The following is a 13,053-nucleotide window of genomic DNA, read 5'->3' on the forward strand; positions in this document are numbered from 1 at the left end:
TGAAGATAACTTTAAACTAGTCTTAACTTTAAAGAAATACACTCTATACATTGCTAATGTGGTAAATGACTATTCTAGCTGCAAATGTCTGCTTTTTGGTGCAATATCTACATAGGTGTATAGAGGCCCATTTCCAGCAACTATCACTCCAGTGTTCTAATGGTACAACGTGTTTGCTCATTGGCTCAGAAGGCTAATTGATGATTAGAAAAGCCTTGTGCAATCATGTTCACACATCTGAAAACAGTTTAGCTCGTTACAGAAGCTACAAAACTGACCTTCCTTTGAGCAGATTGAGTTTCTGGAGCATCACATTTGTGGGGTCAATTAAACGCTCAAAATGGCCAGAAAAAGAGAACTTTCATCTGAAACGCGACAGTCTATTCTTGTTCTTAGAAATGAAGGCTATTCCACTAAATTCTTTGGGTGACCCCAAACTTTTGAACGGTAGTGTGTATATATATATATATATATATATATATATATATATATATATATATATATAGCTAGAATTCACTGAAAGTCAAGTATTTCATGCATATATATATATATATATATTATTTATATATATATGAAATACTTGATTTGGTGAATTCTAGCTGTAAATATACTCTCTTCTTAACCACACCCTTAGCCACGCCCCCCCCACCTCCCGATATCGGAGGTCTCAAGGTTGGCAAGTATGCACTTAATATACTTTGGGTAACAACACTCAATATTTATTTATTTTATTTTGTTTTTTAGGGGGGTAATAGTCAATATTTATTTATTTTTTAGATTAAATTGTTTTCTTATACAATAAAAGTGAGCTTTTGTTACACCAAATATTGTGTTTGTTTCCATATACAACAACCTATCTGGACTCCATAAGAGAATCGATAAGGAATCGGTTCGATAAGAGGATTCGATAATAGACTCGAACTCGATCATTTCTTATCAAACATCATCCCGACACATACATATGCCTTTTGACTTCGTCTTGACTGCAATTGAACACAAAGCAGTGCGACAATAATGTTACTTTACTGCCCGTTTCATCATAGAGACAGCAAAGGCTGTGTTCTGATTGGCTGTCGTCACTCAGCGTAGAACGCTATTTTTTACAGCTGCGAAAGTGAAGACGGTGACACTTATAGCATCTTAACACGCGTCATCAATATTGTGGCAGGGTGCGAAACTCTACGCTCGACATGAATAGAGCGCCACTAAACGTGGCAGTGAGTCATTAAGATGAACTCTGGTTGCTCGGCTTCTTTTTTTTTCTTCCTATCATATCTGCTGTTTATTTTTGCGGTCTGATTTTTTTCGAGCCTGCTTATTCTATAAATGACACTGGGCGGAGTATTCCTTATCAACTGGAAGCAAATGATGTCCTGACACACTTTGTGTTAAGAAGGCTCAGCACAAAGTGGAGAGAGAAAAACAGCGTAGAAGCTTTTGCAGTTATTTATTATTATTTTTGTCTTAAGGCTGCGGGCGGATAAACAAAGTGCCAACAAAAGTGCATGGGCGTGGTGGAAGAGCTGCCATGAGAGCAGCAGTCGGAGGCTTATAGACCACCGGGTCCTTCTAGCTTCGTCTGGCTTTGTTTAAAACCTCTTTGTGTGTAACCTGTGTACATTTGATAAAAAAAATGATTCTGCATTCCATTCCAAAATGACTGCATAGACCGGGGGTCGGCAACCCGTGCGGCTCTTTAGCGCCGCCCTAGTGGCTCTCTGGAGATTTTTCAAAAATGTATGAAGAATGGAAAAAGATGAGGGGAAAAAATGTATTTTTTTGTTTTAATATGGTTTCTGTAGGAGGACAAACATGACACAAACCTCCCTAATTGTTATAAATCACACTGTTTATATTAAATATGCTTCACTCATTCGAGTATTTGGCGAGCGCCGTTTTTTCCTACTTATTTTGGCGGTCCTTGAACTCACCGTATAGTTTGTTTACATGTATAAATTTCTCCGACTTTCTAGGACGGGGGTCGGCAACCCGCGGCTCTAGAGCCGCATGCGGCTCTTTAGCGCCGCCCTAGTGGCTCTCTGGAGATTTTTCAAAAATGTATGAAGAATGGAAAAAGATGAGGGGAAAAAATGTATTTTTTTGTTTTAGTATGGTTTCTGTAGGAGGACAAACATGACACAAACCTCCCTAATTGTTATAAATCACACTGTTTATATTAAATATGCTTCACTCATTCGAGTATTTGGCGAGCGCCGTTTTTTCCTACTTATTTTGGCGGTCCTTGAACTCACCGTATAGTTTGTTTACATGTATAAATTTCTCCGACTTTCTAGGACGTGTTTTATGCCACCTCTTTTTCTGTCTCATTTTGTCCACCACACCTTTAACGTCGTGCGTGAGTGCACAAAGGTGAGTTTTGTTGATGTTATTGACTTGTGTGGAGTGCTAATCAGACATATTTAGTCACTGCGTGACTGCAAGCTAATCGATGCTAACATGCTATTTAGGCTAGCGATATGTACATATTGCATCATTATGCCTCATTTGTAGCTATATTTGAGCTCATTTAGTTTCATTTAAGTCCTCTTAATTAAATTTATATCTCATGACACATGTAATATGGCTTTTAATTTTTTGCGGCTCCAGACAGATTTTTTTTTGTATTTTTTGGTCCAATATGGCTCTTTCAACATTTTGGGTTGCCGACCCCTGGCATAGACAAAAACATCTTCCTGTTCTAACAATTAGTAATGTCTGTTGGCACCCAAGAAACTACAAACCCCGTTTCCATATGAGTTGGGAAATTGTGTTAGATGTAAATATAAATGGAATACAATGATTTGCAAATCATTCTCAACCCATATTCAGTTGAATATGCTACAAAGACAACATATTTGATGTTCAAACTGATAAACTTTTTTTATTTTTTTCAAATAATCATTAACTTTAGAATTTGATGCCAGCAACACGTGACAAAGAAGTTGGGAAAGGTGGCAATAAATACTGATAAAGTTGAGGAATGCTCATCAAACACTTATTTGGAACATCCCACAGGTGAACATGCAAATTGGGAACAGGTGGGTGCCATGATTGGGTATAAAAGTAGATTCCATGAAATGCTCAGTCATTCACAAACAAGGATGGGGGCGAGGGTCACCACTTTGTCAACAAATGCGTGAGCAAATTGTTGAACAGTTTAAGAAAAACCTTTCTCAACCAGCTATTGCAAGGAATTTAGGGATTTCACCATCTACGCTCCGTAATATCATCAAAGGGTTCAGAGAATCTGGAGAAATCACTGCCAAAAGCAGCTAAGCCCGTGACCTTCCATCCCTCAGGCTGTACTGCATCAACAAGCCACATCAGCGTGTAAAGGATATCACCACATGGGTTCAGGAACACTTCAGAAACCCACTGTCAGTAACTACAGTTGGTCGCTACATCTGTAAGTGCAAGTTAAAACTCTCCTATGCAAGGCGAAAACCGTTTATCAACAACACCCAGAAACTCCGTCGGCTTCGCTGGGCCTGAGCTCATCTAAGATGGACTGATACAAAGTGGAAAAGTGTTCTGTGGTCTGACGAGTCCACATTTCAAATTGTCTTTGGAAACTGTGGACGTCGTGTCCTCCGGACCAAAGAGGAAAAGAACCATCCGGATTGTTATAGGCGCAAAGTTGAAAAGCCAGCATGTGTGATGGTATGGGGGTGTATTAGTGCCCAAGACATGGGTAACTTACACATCTGTGAAGGCGCCATTAATGCTGAAAGGTACATACAGGTTTTGGAGCAACATATGTTGCCATCCAAGCAACGTTACCATGGACGCCCCTGCTTATTTCAGCAAGACAATGCCAAGCCACATGTTACATCAACGTGGCTTCATAGTAGAGTGCGGGTACTAGACTGGCCTGCCTGTAGTCCAGACCTGTCTCCCATTGAAAATGTGTGAAGCCTAAAATAGCAGAAGGGAGACCCCCGGACTGTTGAACAACTTAAGCTGTACATCAAGCAAGAATGGAAAGAATTCCACCTGAGAGCTTCAAAAATGTGTCTCCTCAGTTCCCAAACCTTTACTGAGTGTTGTTAAAAGGAAAGGCCATGTAACAAAGTGGTGAACATGCCCTTTCCCAACTACTTTGGCACGTGTTGCAGCCATGAAATTCTAAGTTAATTATTATTTGCAAAAATAAATAAAGTTTATGAGTTTGAACATCAAATATCTTGTCTTTGTAGCATATTCAACTGAATATGGCTTGAAAAGGATTTGCAAATCATTGTATTCCGTTTATATTTACATCTAACACAATTTCCCAACTCATATGGAAACGGGGTTTGTAATTTACTGCTAACAATATTGCAAGATGTATAATTAAAAGGATCTACAATATTTTTAATAGGGCAGTGAATTAATAACCATTTTTATGTTTTACTTTTCATAGGTGTCATTATTAAAATGTACACAACATCGATATTTAGGCGAATGTTTATTCATTAAACATTACGCCGTCCTGTTTGTACGTTGGTCTTACATCGATGATGTCGTTCACAACAACACAACCAAATAAGATGTGTTGTGGGTTTATGGATTTTTTTTTGGCTTACTTTAGGTTCGTAGTTTAGTTGGTGTTGCCGTCTCGACATTGTTTAGTTCAAGACGGGGCGGTGGAGCGTTTCGGAGATAAATGAGTGGTCCCGAACACATTATTTTCCCAAACAAATGTTCCTTCTCCTCACAATTACATCATTTTACTCACATTTCCGCAGTGGCGGGCCGTGCGTTTCCCACCTAGGCCTTCAGTGATGTCCCGACTTCAATGATTACCTCTCAAAATACCGTAATTGATGTCACCACATGACCATTCCTGGAGAAATACTATACAGAAACACATTTACGCACTACTGGCCATTGAATCACCTCAACGGTGTACAAAACGGGCTATTTTCTGGCACATTTAAAAACCAATAAACCCGCATCAGCAATTAAAGGCCTACTGAAATGAATTTTTTTTTTATTTAAACGGGGATAGCAGATCCATTCTATGTGTCATACTTGATCATTTCGCGATATTGCCATATTTTTGCTGAAAGGATTTAGTAGAGAACATCGACGATAAAGATTGCAACTTTTGGTCGCTGATAAAAAAAAAAGCCTGCCTGTACCGGAAGTAGCGTGACGTCGCAGGTTGAAAGGCTCCTCACATTTGCACATTGTTTACACCAGCAGCGAGAGCGATTCGGACCGAGAAAGCGACGATTACCCCATTAATTTGAGCGAGGATGAACGATTCGTGGATGAGGCACGTGAGAGTGAAGGACTAGAGTGCAGTGCAGGACGTATCTTTTTTCGCTCTGACCGTAACTTAGGTACGAGGGTTCATTGGATTCCACACTTTCTCCTTTTTCTATTGTGGATCACGGATTTGTATTTTAAACCACCTCGGATACTATATCCTCTTGAAAATGAGAGTCGAGAACGCGAAATGGACATTCACAGTGACTTTTATCTCCACGACAATACATCGGCGAAGCTCTTTAGCTACGGAGCTAACGTGATAGCACATCGGGCTTAAATGCAGATAGAAACAAAATAAATAAACCCCTGACTGGAAGGATAGACAGAAAATCAACAATACTATTAAACCGTGGACATGTAAATACACGGTTAATGCTTTCCAGCCTGGCGAAGGTTAACAATGCTGTTGCTAACGACGCCATTGAAGCTAACTTAGCAACGGGACCTCACAGAGCTATGCTAAAAACACTAGCTATCCACCTACGCCAGCCCTCATTTGCTCATCAACACCCGTGCTCACCTGCGTTCCAGCGATCGACGGAGCGACGATCATAGATGCGGTCAGCGGCCCGGAGACGGAGGAAGTCAAGGTGAGGTCGGCGGCTAGCGCGTCTGCTATCCATCTCAAACTCCTCCTGGTTGTGTTGCTGTAGTCCGCCGCTAATACACCGATCCCACCTACAGCTTTCTTCTTTGCAGTCTTCATTGTTCATTAAACAAATTGCAAAAGATTCACCAACACAGATGTCCAGAATACTGTGGAATTTTGAGATGAAAACAGAGCTTTTTGTATTGGATCCAATGGGTCCGAATACTTCCGTTTCAACCATTGACGTCACGCGCATACCTCATCGTACATAGACGTTTTCAACCGTAAGTTTAGCGGGAAATTTAAAATGTCACTTTATAAGTTAACCCGGCCGTATTGGCATGTGTTGCAATGTTAAGATTTCATCATTAAAATATAAACTATCAGACTGCGTGGTCCGTAAAACGGAATCCATCCTGTTTGGGTCCCACATCAACCTTAAGAAAGCCAATGACTTCACTATAAAAGTGGGTGACATTGTTATCACCAGGAAAGATGAGGTCACCTACCTAGGTTCCATTCTAGAGGCTAATCTTTCCTGTGATAAAATGGCAACCAAGGTAATCAGAAAGGTTAACCAACGAACGAGATTTCTCTACAGAATCTCCTCTCTGGTCAACAAAAGCACCTTGAGGATTCTGGCGGGAACTCTCGTTCAACCCTTTTTCGATTACGCATGCACCTCCTGGTACCCTAGCACCTCCAAAACCCTCAAATCTAAACTCCAAACATCTCAGAACAAGCTAGTCAGGTTACTTCTAGACCTCCACCCCAGATCCCACCTCACTCCTACCCACTTCTCCAAAGTGGGCTGGCTCAGGGTGGAGGACAGAGTTAAACAACTTGCACTGAGCCTAGTCTATAAAATCTGCTACACCTCCCTGATACCGAAGTACATGTCAAACTACTTCCTTAACGTAAATGACCGCCATAACCACAACACCAGGGGGAGCTCCACTAACCACGTTAAACCCAGATTCCGAACTAACAAAGGTCTTAACTCATTCTCTTTCTATGCACATCAATGTGGAATGCGCTCCCAACAGGTATAAAAGAAAGGGCATCTCTATCCTCCTTCAAACCGCAATAAAAGTTCACCTCCAGGCAGCTACAACCCTAAACTAACACCCTCATTTTTTTGCTAATAATCAAATGTAAACAATCAAATGCAGATACTTTTTCTTATGCCTTCTGATCTCTCTCTCTCTCTCTCTCTCTCTCTCTCTCTCTCTCCTCTCTCTCTCTCTCTCTCTCTTCTCTCTCTCTCTCTCTCTCCTCTCTCTCTCTCTATGTCCACTACTTGATGTCCATACCCCCCCCCCCCCCCTCCACACCCCTGATTGTAAATAATGTAAATAAATTCAATGTGATTATCTTGTGTGATGACTGTATTATGATGATAGTATATATGATAGTATATATCTGTATCATTAATCAATTTAAGTGGACCCCGACTTAAACAAGTTGAAAAACTTATTCGGGTGTTACCATTTAGTGGTCAATTGTACGGAATATGTACTTCACTGTGCAACCTACTAATAAAAGTCTCAATCAATCAATCAATCACTTCTAACAGTGAAGTCGAGTCAGACCAATCATGTTTACTCAGATTTTCCGTCACTTCCTACGCTAATTTCACGTATTTGACCAATTAGAAATACACCTTATCTGTGAACCCTTTTTTCTGTGTCTTTGTTTAACAAACTTTCCGACCATACCAAACTTTCTAAAATGAGGTCAACATTAAGAACGTTATGACATTTTTAACATTTTTAACTTTGTATTGAAGAGGTTGACCATAAGTTACAGCATTTTCACTAGGTGAAAAAATCCCTAACTTTTGTAATATTTATCACAGGAAAATTATACTTATAACCCTGAAATCGTCCTAACAAGACCTGTCTGATAATACTGGCTCCATTTAAATGAATTCATTTTGAAAATTTTACACACATGTCTCTACTTAGCCCTTCCCTTAACCCAGGGGTCGGCAACCCGCGGCTCTAGAGCCGCATGCGGCTCTTTAGCGCCGCCCTAGTGGCTCTCTGGAGCTTTTTCAACAATGTATGAAAAATCGAAAAAGATGAGGGGAAAAAAATATATTTTTTGTTTTAATATGGTTTCTGTAGGAGGACAAACATGACACAAACCTCCCTAATCGTTATAAATCACACTGTTTATATTAAACATGCTTCACTGATTCGAGTATTTGGCGAGCGCCGTTTTGTCCTACTAATTTTGGCGGTCCTTGAACTCATCGCAGTTTGTTTACATGTATAACTCTCTCCCACTTTCTAGGACGTGTTTTATGCCACTTCTTTTTCTGTCTCATTTTGTCCACCAAACTTTTAACGTTGTGCATAAATGCACAAAGGTGAGTTTTGTTGATGTTATTGACTTGTGTGGAGTGCTAATCAGGCATATTTGGTCACTGCATGACTGCAAGCTAATCGATGCTAACATGCTATTTAGGCTAGCTGTATGTACATATTGCATCATTATGCCTCGTTTGTAGCTGTATTTGAGGTCATTTAGCTTCCTTTAAGTCATCATTCAATTTATATTTCATGACACACTATCTGTATGTAATATGGCTTTTAATTTTTTGCGGCTCCAGACAGATTTGTTTTTGTATTTTTGGTCCAATATGGCTCTTTCAACATTTTGGGTTGCCGACCCCTGCCTTAACCTTATAGGAGAATTGGTACACCACTTGCTCAAAGAAGAACGTGCAAAACTGAGGGCCTAGTGCAGGCCTGGGCAATTATTTTGCTTTGGGGGGCCAAATTTAGAGAAAAAAATGTGTCTGGGGGCCGGTATATCTATTGTTAGGAACACTATAACAAATCCTCACAATAACGTCTGAATGCTAAAAACGTTATGACAGACCGCCTTAAAAAACGTAATGGAATTGAAATTTTTTTTACTGAATGAGAAAATAAAGAATGCGGGATTTAGAATATTAACTATGAACGATAAAACACTGAATATTGAGAACATATGAACGTCACACCCCCTCTCGATCAACATATTTTACAATCAAGCGAAACGCAACAAACACAGCGAAATATGAACGCAAAGGGTAAAAAATAAACCCACCTACAATCTGATACATCTGATATATCACTAAGCTTTAGAACTTTGTTGTAAAAATCTCCTTCCGCATCTGTCCCTGACACCCGCATTTCAGTCTAGCCGCTCTGGAAACACTCGGTGGAAACGCTCCCCGCCCACACTGCTTGGTGCCTCGTCTGAGCTGCTGTGACTTAGATTACCATAGCAACTAATTAGATGACCATAGTAACTAATTACAGTGTTTCCCATAAACTGCCAAGATACCTGTGGCGGTGGGGGCGTGGCTATGGGCGTGGTCATCATGACATCATCGAGTAAATTGCATAATTTACTACAATGATATGATTTTCTCTAAAAAGGCTAAAAAAATGTATACTTACTAGGGATGTCCGATAATGGCTTTTTGCCGATATCCGATATTCCGATATTGTCCAACTCTTTAATTACCGATACCGATATCAACCGATACCGATATCAACCGATATATGCAGTCGTGGAATTAACACATTATTATGCCTAATTTGGACAACCATGTATGGTGAAGATAAGGTACTTTAAAAAAATAAAAATAAAAAAATAAGATAACTAAATTAAAAACATTTTCTTGAATAAAAAAGAAAGTAAAACAATATAAAAACAGTTACATAGAAACTAGTAATTAATGAAAATGGGTAAAATTAACTGTTAAAGGTTAGTACTATTAGTGGACCAGCAGCACGCACAATCATGTGTGCTTACGGACTGTATCCCTTGCAGACTGTATTGATATATATTGATATATAATGTAGGAACCAGAATATTGATAACAGAAAGAAATGGGGGGAAGGAGGTTTTTTGGGTTGGTGCACTAATTGTAAGTGTATCTTGTGTTTTTTATGTTGATTTAATAAAAAACACAAAAAAAAACAAACAAAAAAAAAAAAACAATACAGATAATAAAAAAAACGATACCGATAATTTCCGATATTACATTTTAACGCATTTATCGGCCGATATATCGGACATCCCTAATACTTACTAATTAATAATAACAGTTTTGTTTTAAACGTCCATCCATCCATCCATTTTACAATATAATTATAACACTTTATGTACATATTTTTATATACCGACTTGAACAATAAGTTATTCACTGAAATATATTTATTAATTGTGGTTCTTACAAAAAATATATCTTATAAAATATAAAAGCTAAAATGTCTCTTAAAGCTCTGCCCCTTTAATTAGTGCATACTAAATAATTTAACTTTAGCCTACTACTACAACCATATTATTTACCAGCAACATAAAGTGAAACAGAGGCAGAGGTGTCCTGCCACAGTCAGTAACAAATAAACAGAAAACAGTAGTGGTAAAATACAAATAAGGCAACAAGAGAAGTATCCTACACTTCTCTTTTGTAAAGTAAATCTGAACAGCCTATATGGGCATCTACATCAACTATATGATTTGCCTGAGAAGCTGGCCAGGACAAAAAAAACCAAATTTTTTTTATTTTATTTTATTTGTGGCGGACGTAATTCTTTCGTCTTTCGCCGCCACAAATAAATGAATGTGTGGGAAACACTGAATTAGATTACCATAGTAATTAGTATATCATGCAAAAGCGCAGATTCCAACCATTAAAATACTTTCTATAGTTCAAGACTTGAAAACATCACTGCACAACATAATGGTGGCTACAATTTCGATCCTAAAGATCTAAAAAAATTATTTGGGAATGTCCGGCGGGCCAGATTGAAAAGCTTAACAGGCCGCCGGGTCTTAATTTGCCCAGGTCTGGCCTTGTCCTAAGACAAAGGGCAAAGGGCGACAATAGGGATTCAGCCTCAATGTGTTGACATTCAGGATTTACTTTCTGAATACCAGAACAGTTTTCATTGAGTTGCAGGATGTTGGAACACAATTTCTTAAAAGTAATTTTGAGTCATTGAGAGAAGGAACCAAACTTGAGGGTTTTTAGAAATGTTAGTTTTCCTGCTTTGTTGCCTGCGTACGCGATTGGTTCTCCATCACTTTTGTATGATAAAAAACTATCAGATTATAGAAATTGATATAGTCATATAGTCTGCTAGAGTAACCCTCCATCCATCCATTTTTCTACCGCTTGTCCCTTTCGGGGTCGCGGAGGGTGCTGGAGCCTATCTCTGCTGCATTCGGGCGGAAGGTCGGGTAGATCCTGGACAAGTCGCCACCTCATCGCAGGGCCAACACAGATAGAGTAATCCATCCATTTCCTACCGTTTGCCCCTTTTGGGGTTGCGGGGGGTCGCTTGAGCCTATCTCAGCTGCATTCGGGCGGTAGTAATCATAGTTCTGTTAATGTACCGTTCGATTGTAGGTCTCGAGCTGCCATTGCCAGAGAAATGGTAAATTTACTGCAAAGCAGGTTTTTTTTACTTGGATTTAACACATGCAAAGGTGTGAGCGCCACATCCGTGTGTGTGTGAACTGTCTTCCAGGATGAATCCGAGCCGCAGTGTAGTAGGTAGAAGACTGCGGAGGGAAGGGATGCGTCACTGGATTAGTGCCTTGTGAGTCTCAGCCTCTTCTTCTTCCTTCCCTCTGAGCTGCTTGGAGAAGGGCACGACACTCGCACAGCTCGCAACCCGCAAAGAAGCCTTCCACATGAGCCAGCCGGGCCTCGACCCCTCTCCAGGATGAAGAAAGAGAAACAAATGTCTCCTTTCACCTTTGTCCTTCTGCTCCACTTCAGCACGGGTAAGGTTGGTTTTGTTTTTGTCTTTGTGCGTGGATAAGACTTCTTAGACGCTTAATCCTCCAGGGAAGAGACCACATTAGTGCACCGCTCTCTGCACTGACTTTGTATTTAAATGTGAATTCTTGGGCTACTTCACACACATTGTTAACCTTTCCTCCCTGTTGTCCTTCTCCACTCTGATTTCATATTCAGCAAGTAAGTTCATTAGTCATCACCACACAAGTACTGATGTCATGTTATTTTTACTAGTTTCACTTTTGGATTCTCACAAAGGGTTATCCGACTATGCCCCGTATTTTTACGACAATGGACCCAGCAGTACAAACGGGAACATGGCTTTGTTCAGCATCTCCGAAGATACACCAGTCGGTGAGTCACATTAGGACGTACAGTAATTTGTTTTGATCAAGCTTATTGTAAAAATTACCACCGTGGTTCTGAAGCTGAAGCTAATCACTGGTATAATACCTTGTGGTATTATACCAGTGATACCAGGTATCCAGTCCAAAAACATCATCTTTGCCCAAATGATTCCCGCACAGGAACGCAGATTTACATCCTCAACGGCACAGATCCAGAAGAAGATCCAATACAATACGGTTTGACCTTTGAAAAGGGCTCCAAGGAGTATTTTAGGGTTGAGCCCAATTTGGGAAACGTGACCCTAGTTCTGGAGCTGGACAGAGAGGTGAGGAGACCCTCAACTCTTTCAGGAGTTTTTGTTCGAAACATGTCATCATTTGAACAAGTGTAACTACTTTGCAGGAACAAGACGAGATTTCGGTGCTCGTCAGCATTACGGACGGCCGGAACAAAGTGAGTGGTTATAGATCATTCAATAGTTCTAAGATAGTGACGGAAGTGGATAATTACATATATCCATATTTAATAGTTACTTCTTTTGTATCTCCTAGAGTCATATTTTAATCAGCTAATGTTTCGTGTGGTACAAAGTGCTCGCATTACGAGTGTCCTTGCTGAAAGAGTCAGAGCGTTGAATATTCTCTCTGCTTAAGATTCCCATAACATTCTTGAGATAAGGGGCACAAAGCGGGGCTGGGCTAGCAGACAACAGGTGGGGAGGAGGAAGGGGAAGAGGGGGGGTAGAACAGTACGTCTCTGGGGGGTGGGAGCGAGGGACGGATTTGAAGAAGACAGCACTTCCGTAGGTTTGGGGGAGAGATCGATCTTGGCGGGGCGAGTGAACACTTCTGTACTGGATTGGTCTCACGTTTGTTTTCAAAGCTTTGAGAATAAACCACAAAATACCAACTACTGCCTGGTGTACAATTTGAGCTCAGCTATGTGTCATCAAAAGAACTTGGGAGTGACCAGAAACTTAAATTCCCTGGAGGAACATCTGGTCTAACGCAACAATTTGGGGGCTTGTCCGGGATTTGAACCCGGGACC

At 40.2% G+C, this 13,053-nt stretch overlaps 1 protein-coding gene across 3 annotated transcripts in view; it reads left to right on the forward strand.

Annotated features, from left to right (window-relative positions):
• The first annotated feature begins 11,134 nt into the window (after positions 1-11,134).
• The window catches only part of LOC133655308 (cadherin-related family member 1), a 42,794-nt gene continuing 40,875 nt past the window's right edge, over positions 11,135-13,053 (forward strand). For 2 of the 3 annotated variants that reach the window (XM_062055334.1, XM_062055336.1), the window contains exons 1-4: positions 11,135-11,641; positions 11,892-12,011; positions 12,185-12,330; positions 12,408-12,458. In XM_062055334.1, the coding sequence (XP_061911318.1) occupies positions 11,581-11,641; positions 11,892-12,011; positions 12,185-12,330; positions 12,408-12,458 (378 nt within the window). In that variant the 5' untranslated portion in view covers positions 11,135-11,580. The remainder of the gene's footprint in view (positions 11,642-11,891; positions 12,012-12,184; positions 12,331-12,407; positions 12,459-13,053) is intronic. The other variant, XM_062055335.1, reaches the window with a different exon arrangement.

The sequence above is a fragment of the Entelurus aequoreus genome, linkage group LG08, assembly GCF_033978785.1.
Source record: "Entelurus aequoreus isolate RoL-2023_Sb linkage group LG08, RoL_Eaeq_v1.1, whole genome shotgun sequence".
In the NCBI taxonomy this organism is placed as follows: Eukaryota; Metazoa; Chordata; class Actinopteri; order Syngnathiformes; family Syngnathidae; genus Entelurus; species Entelurus aequoreus.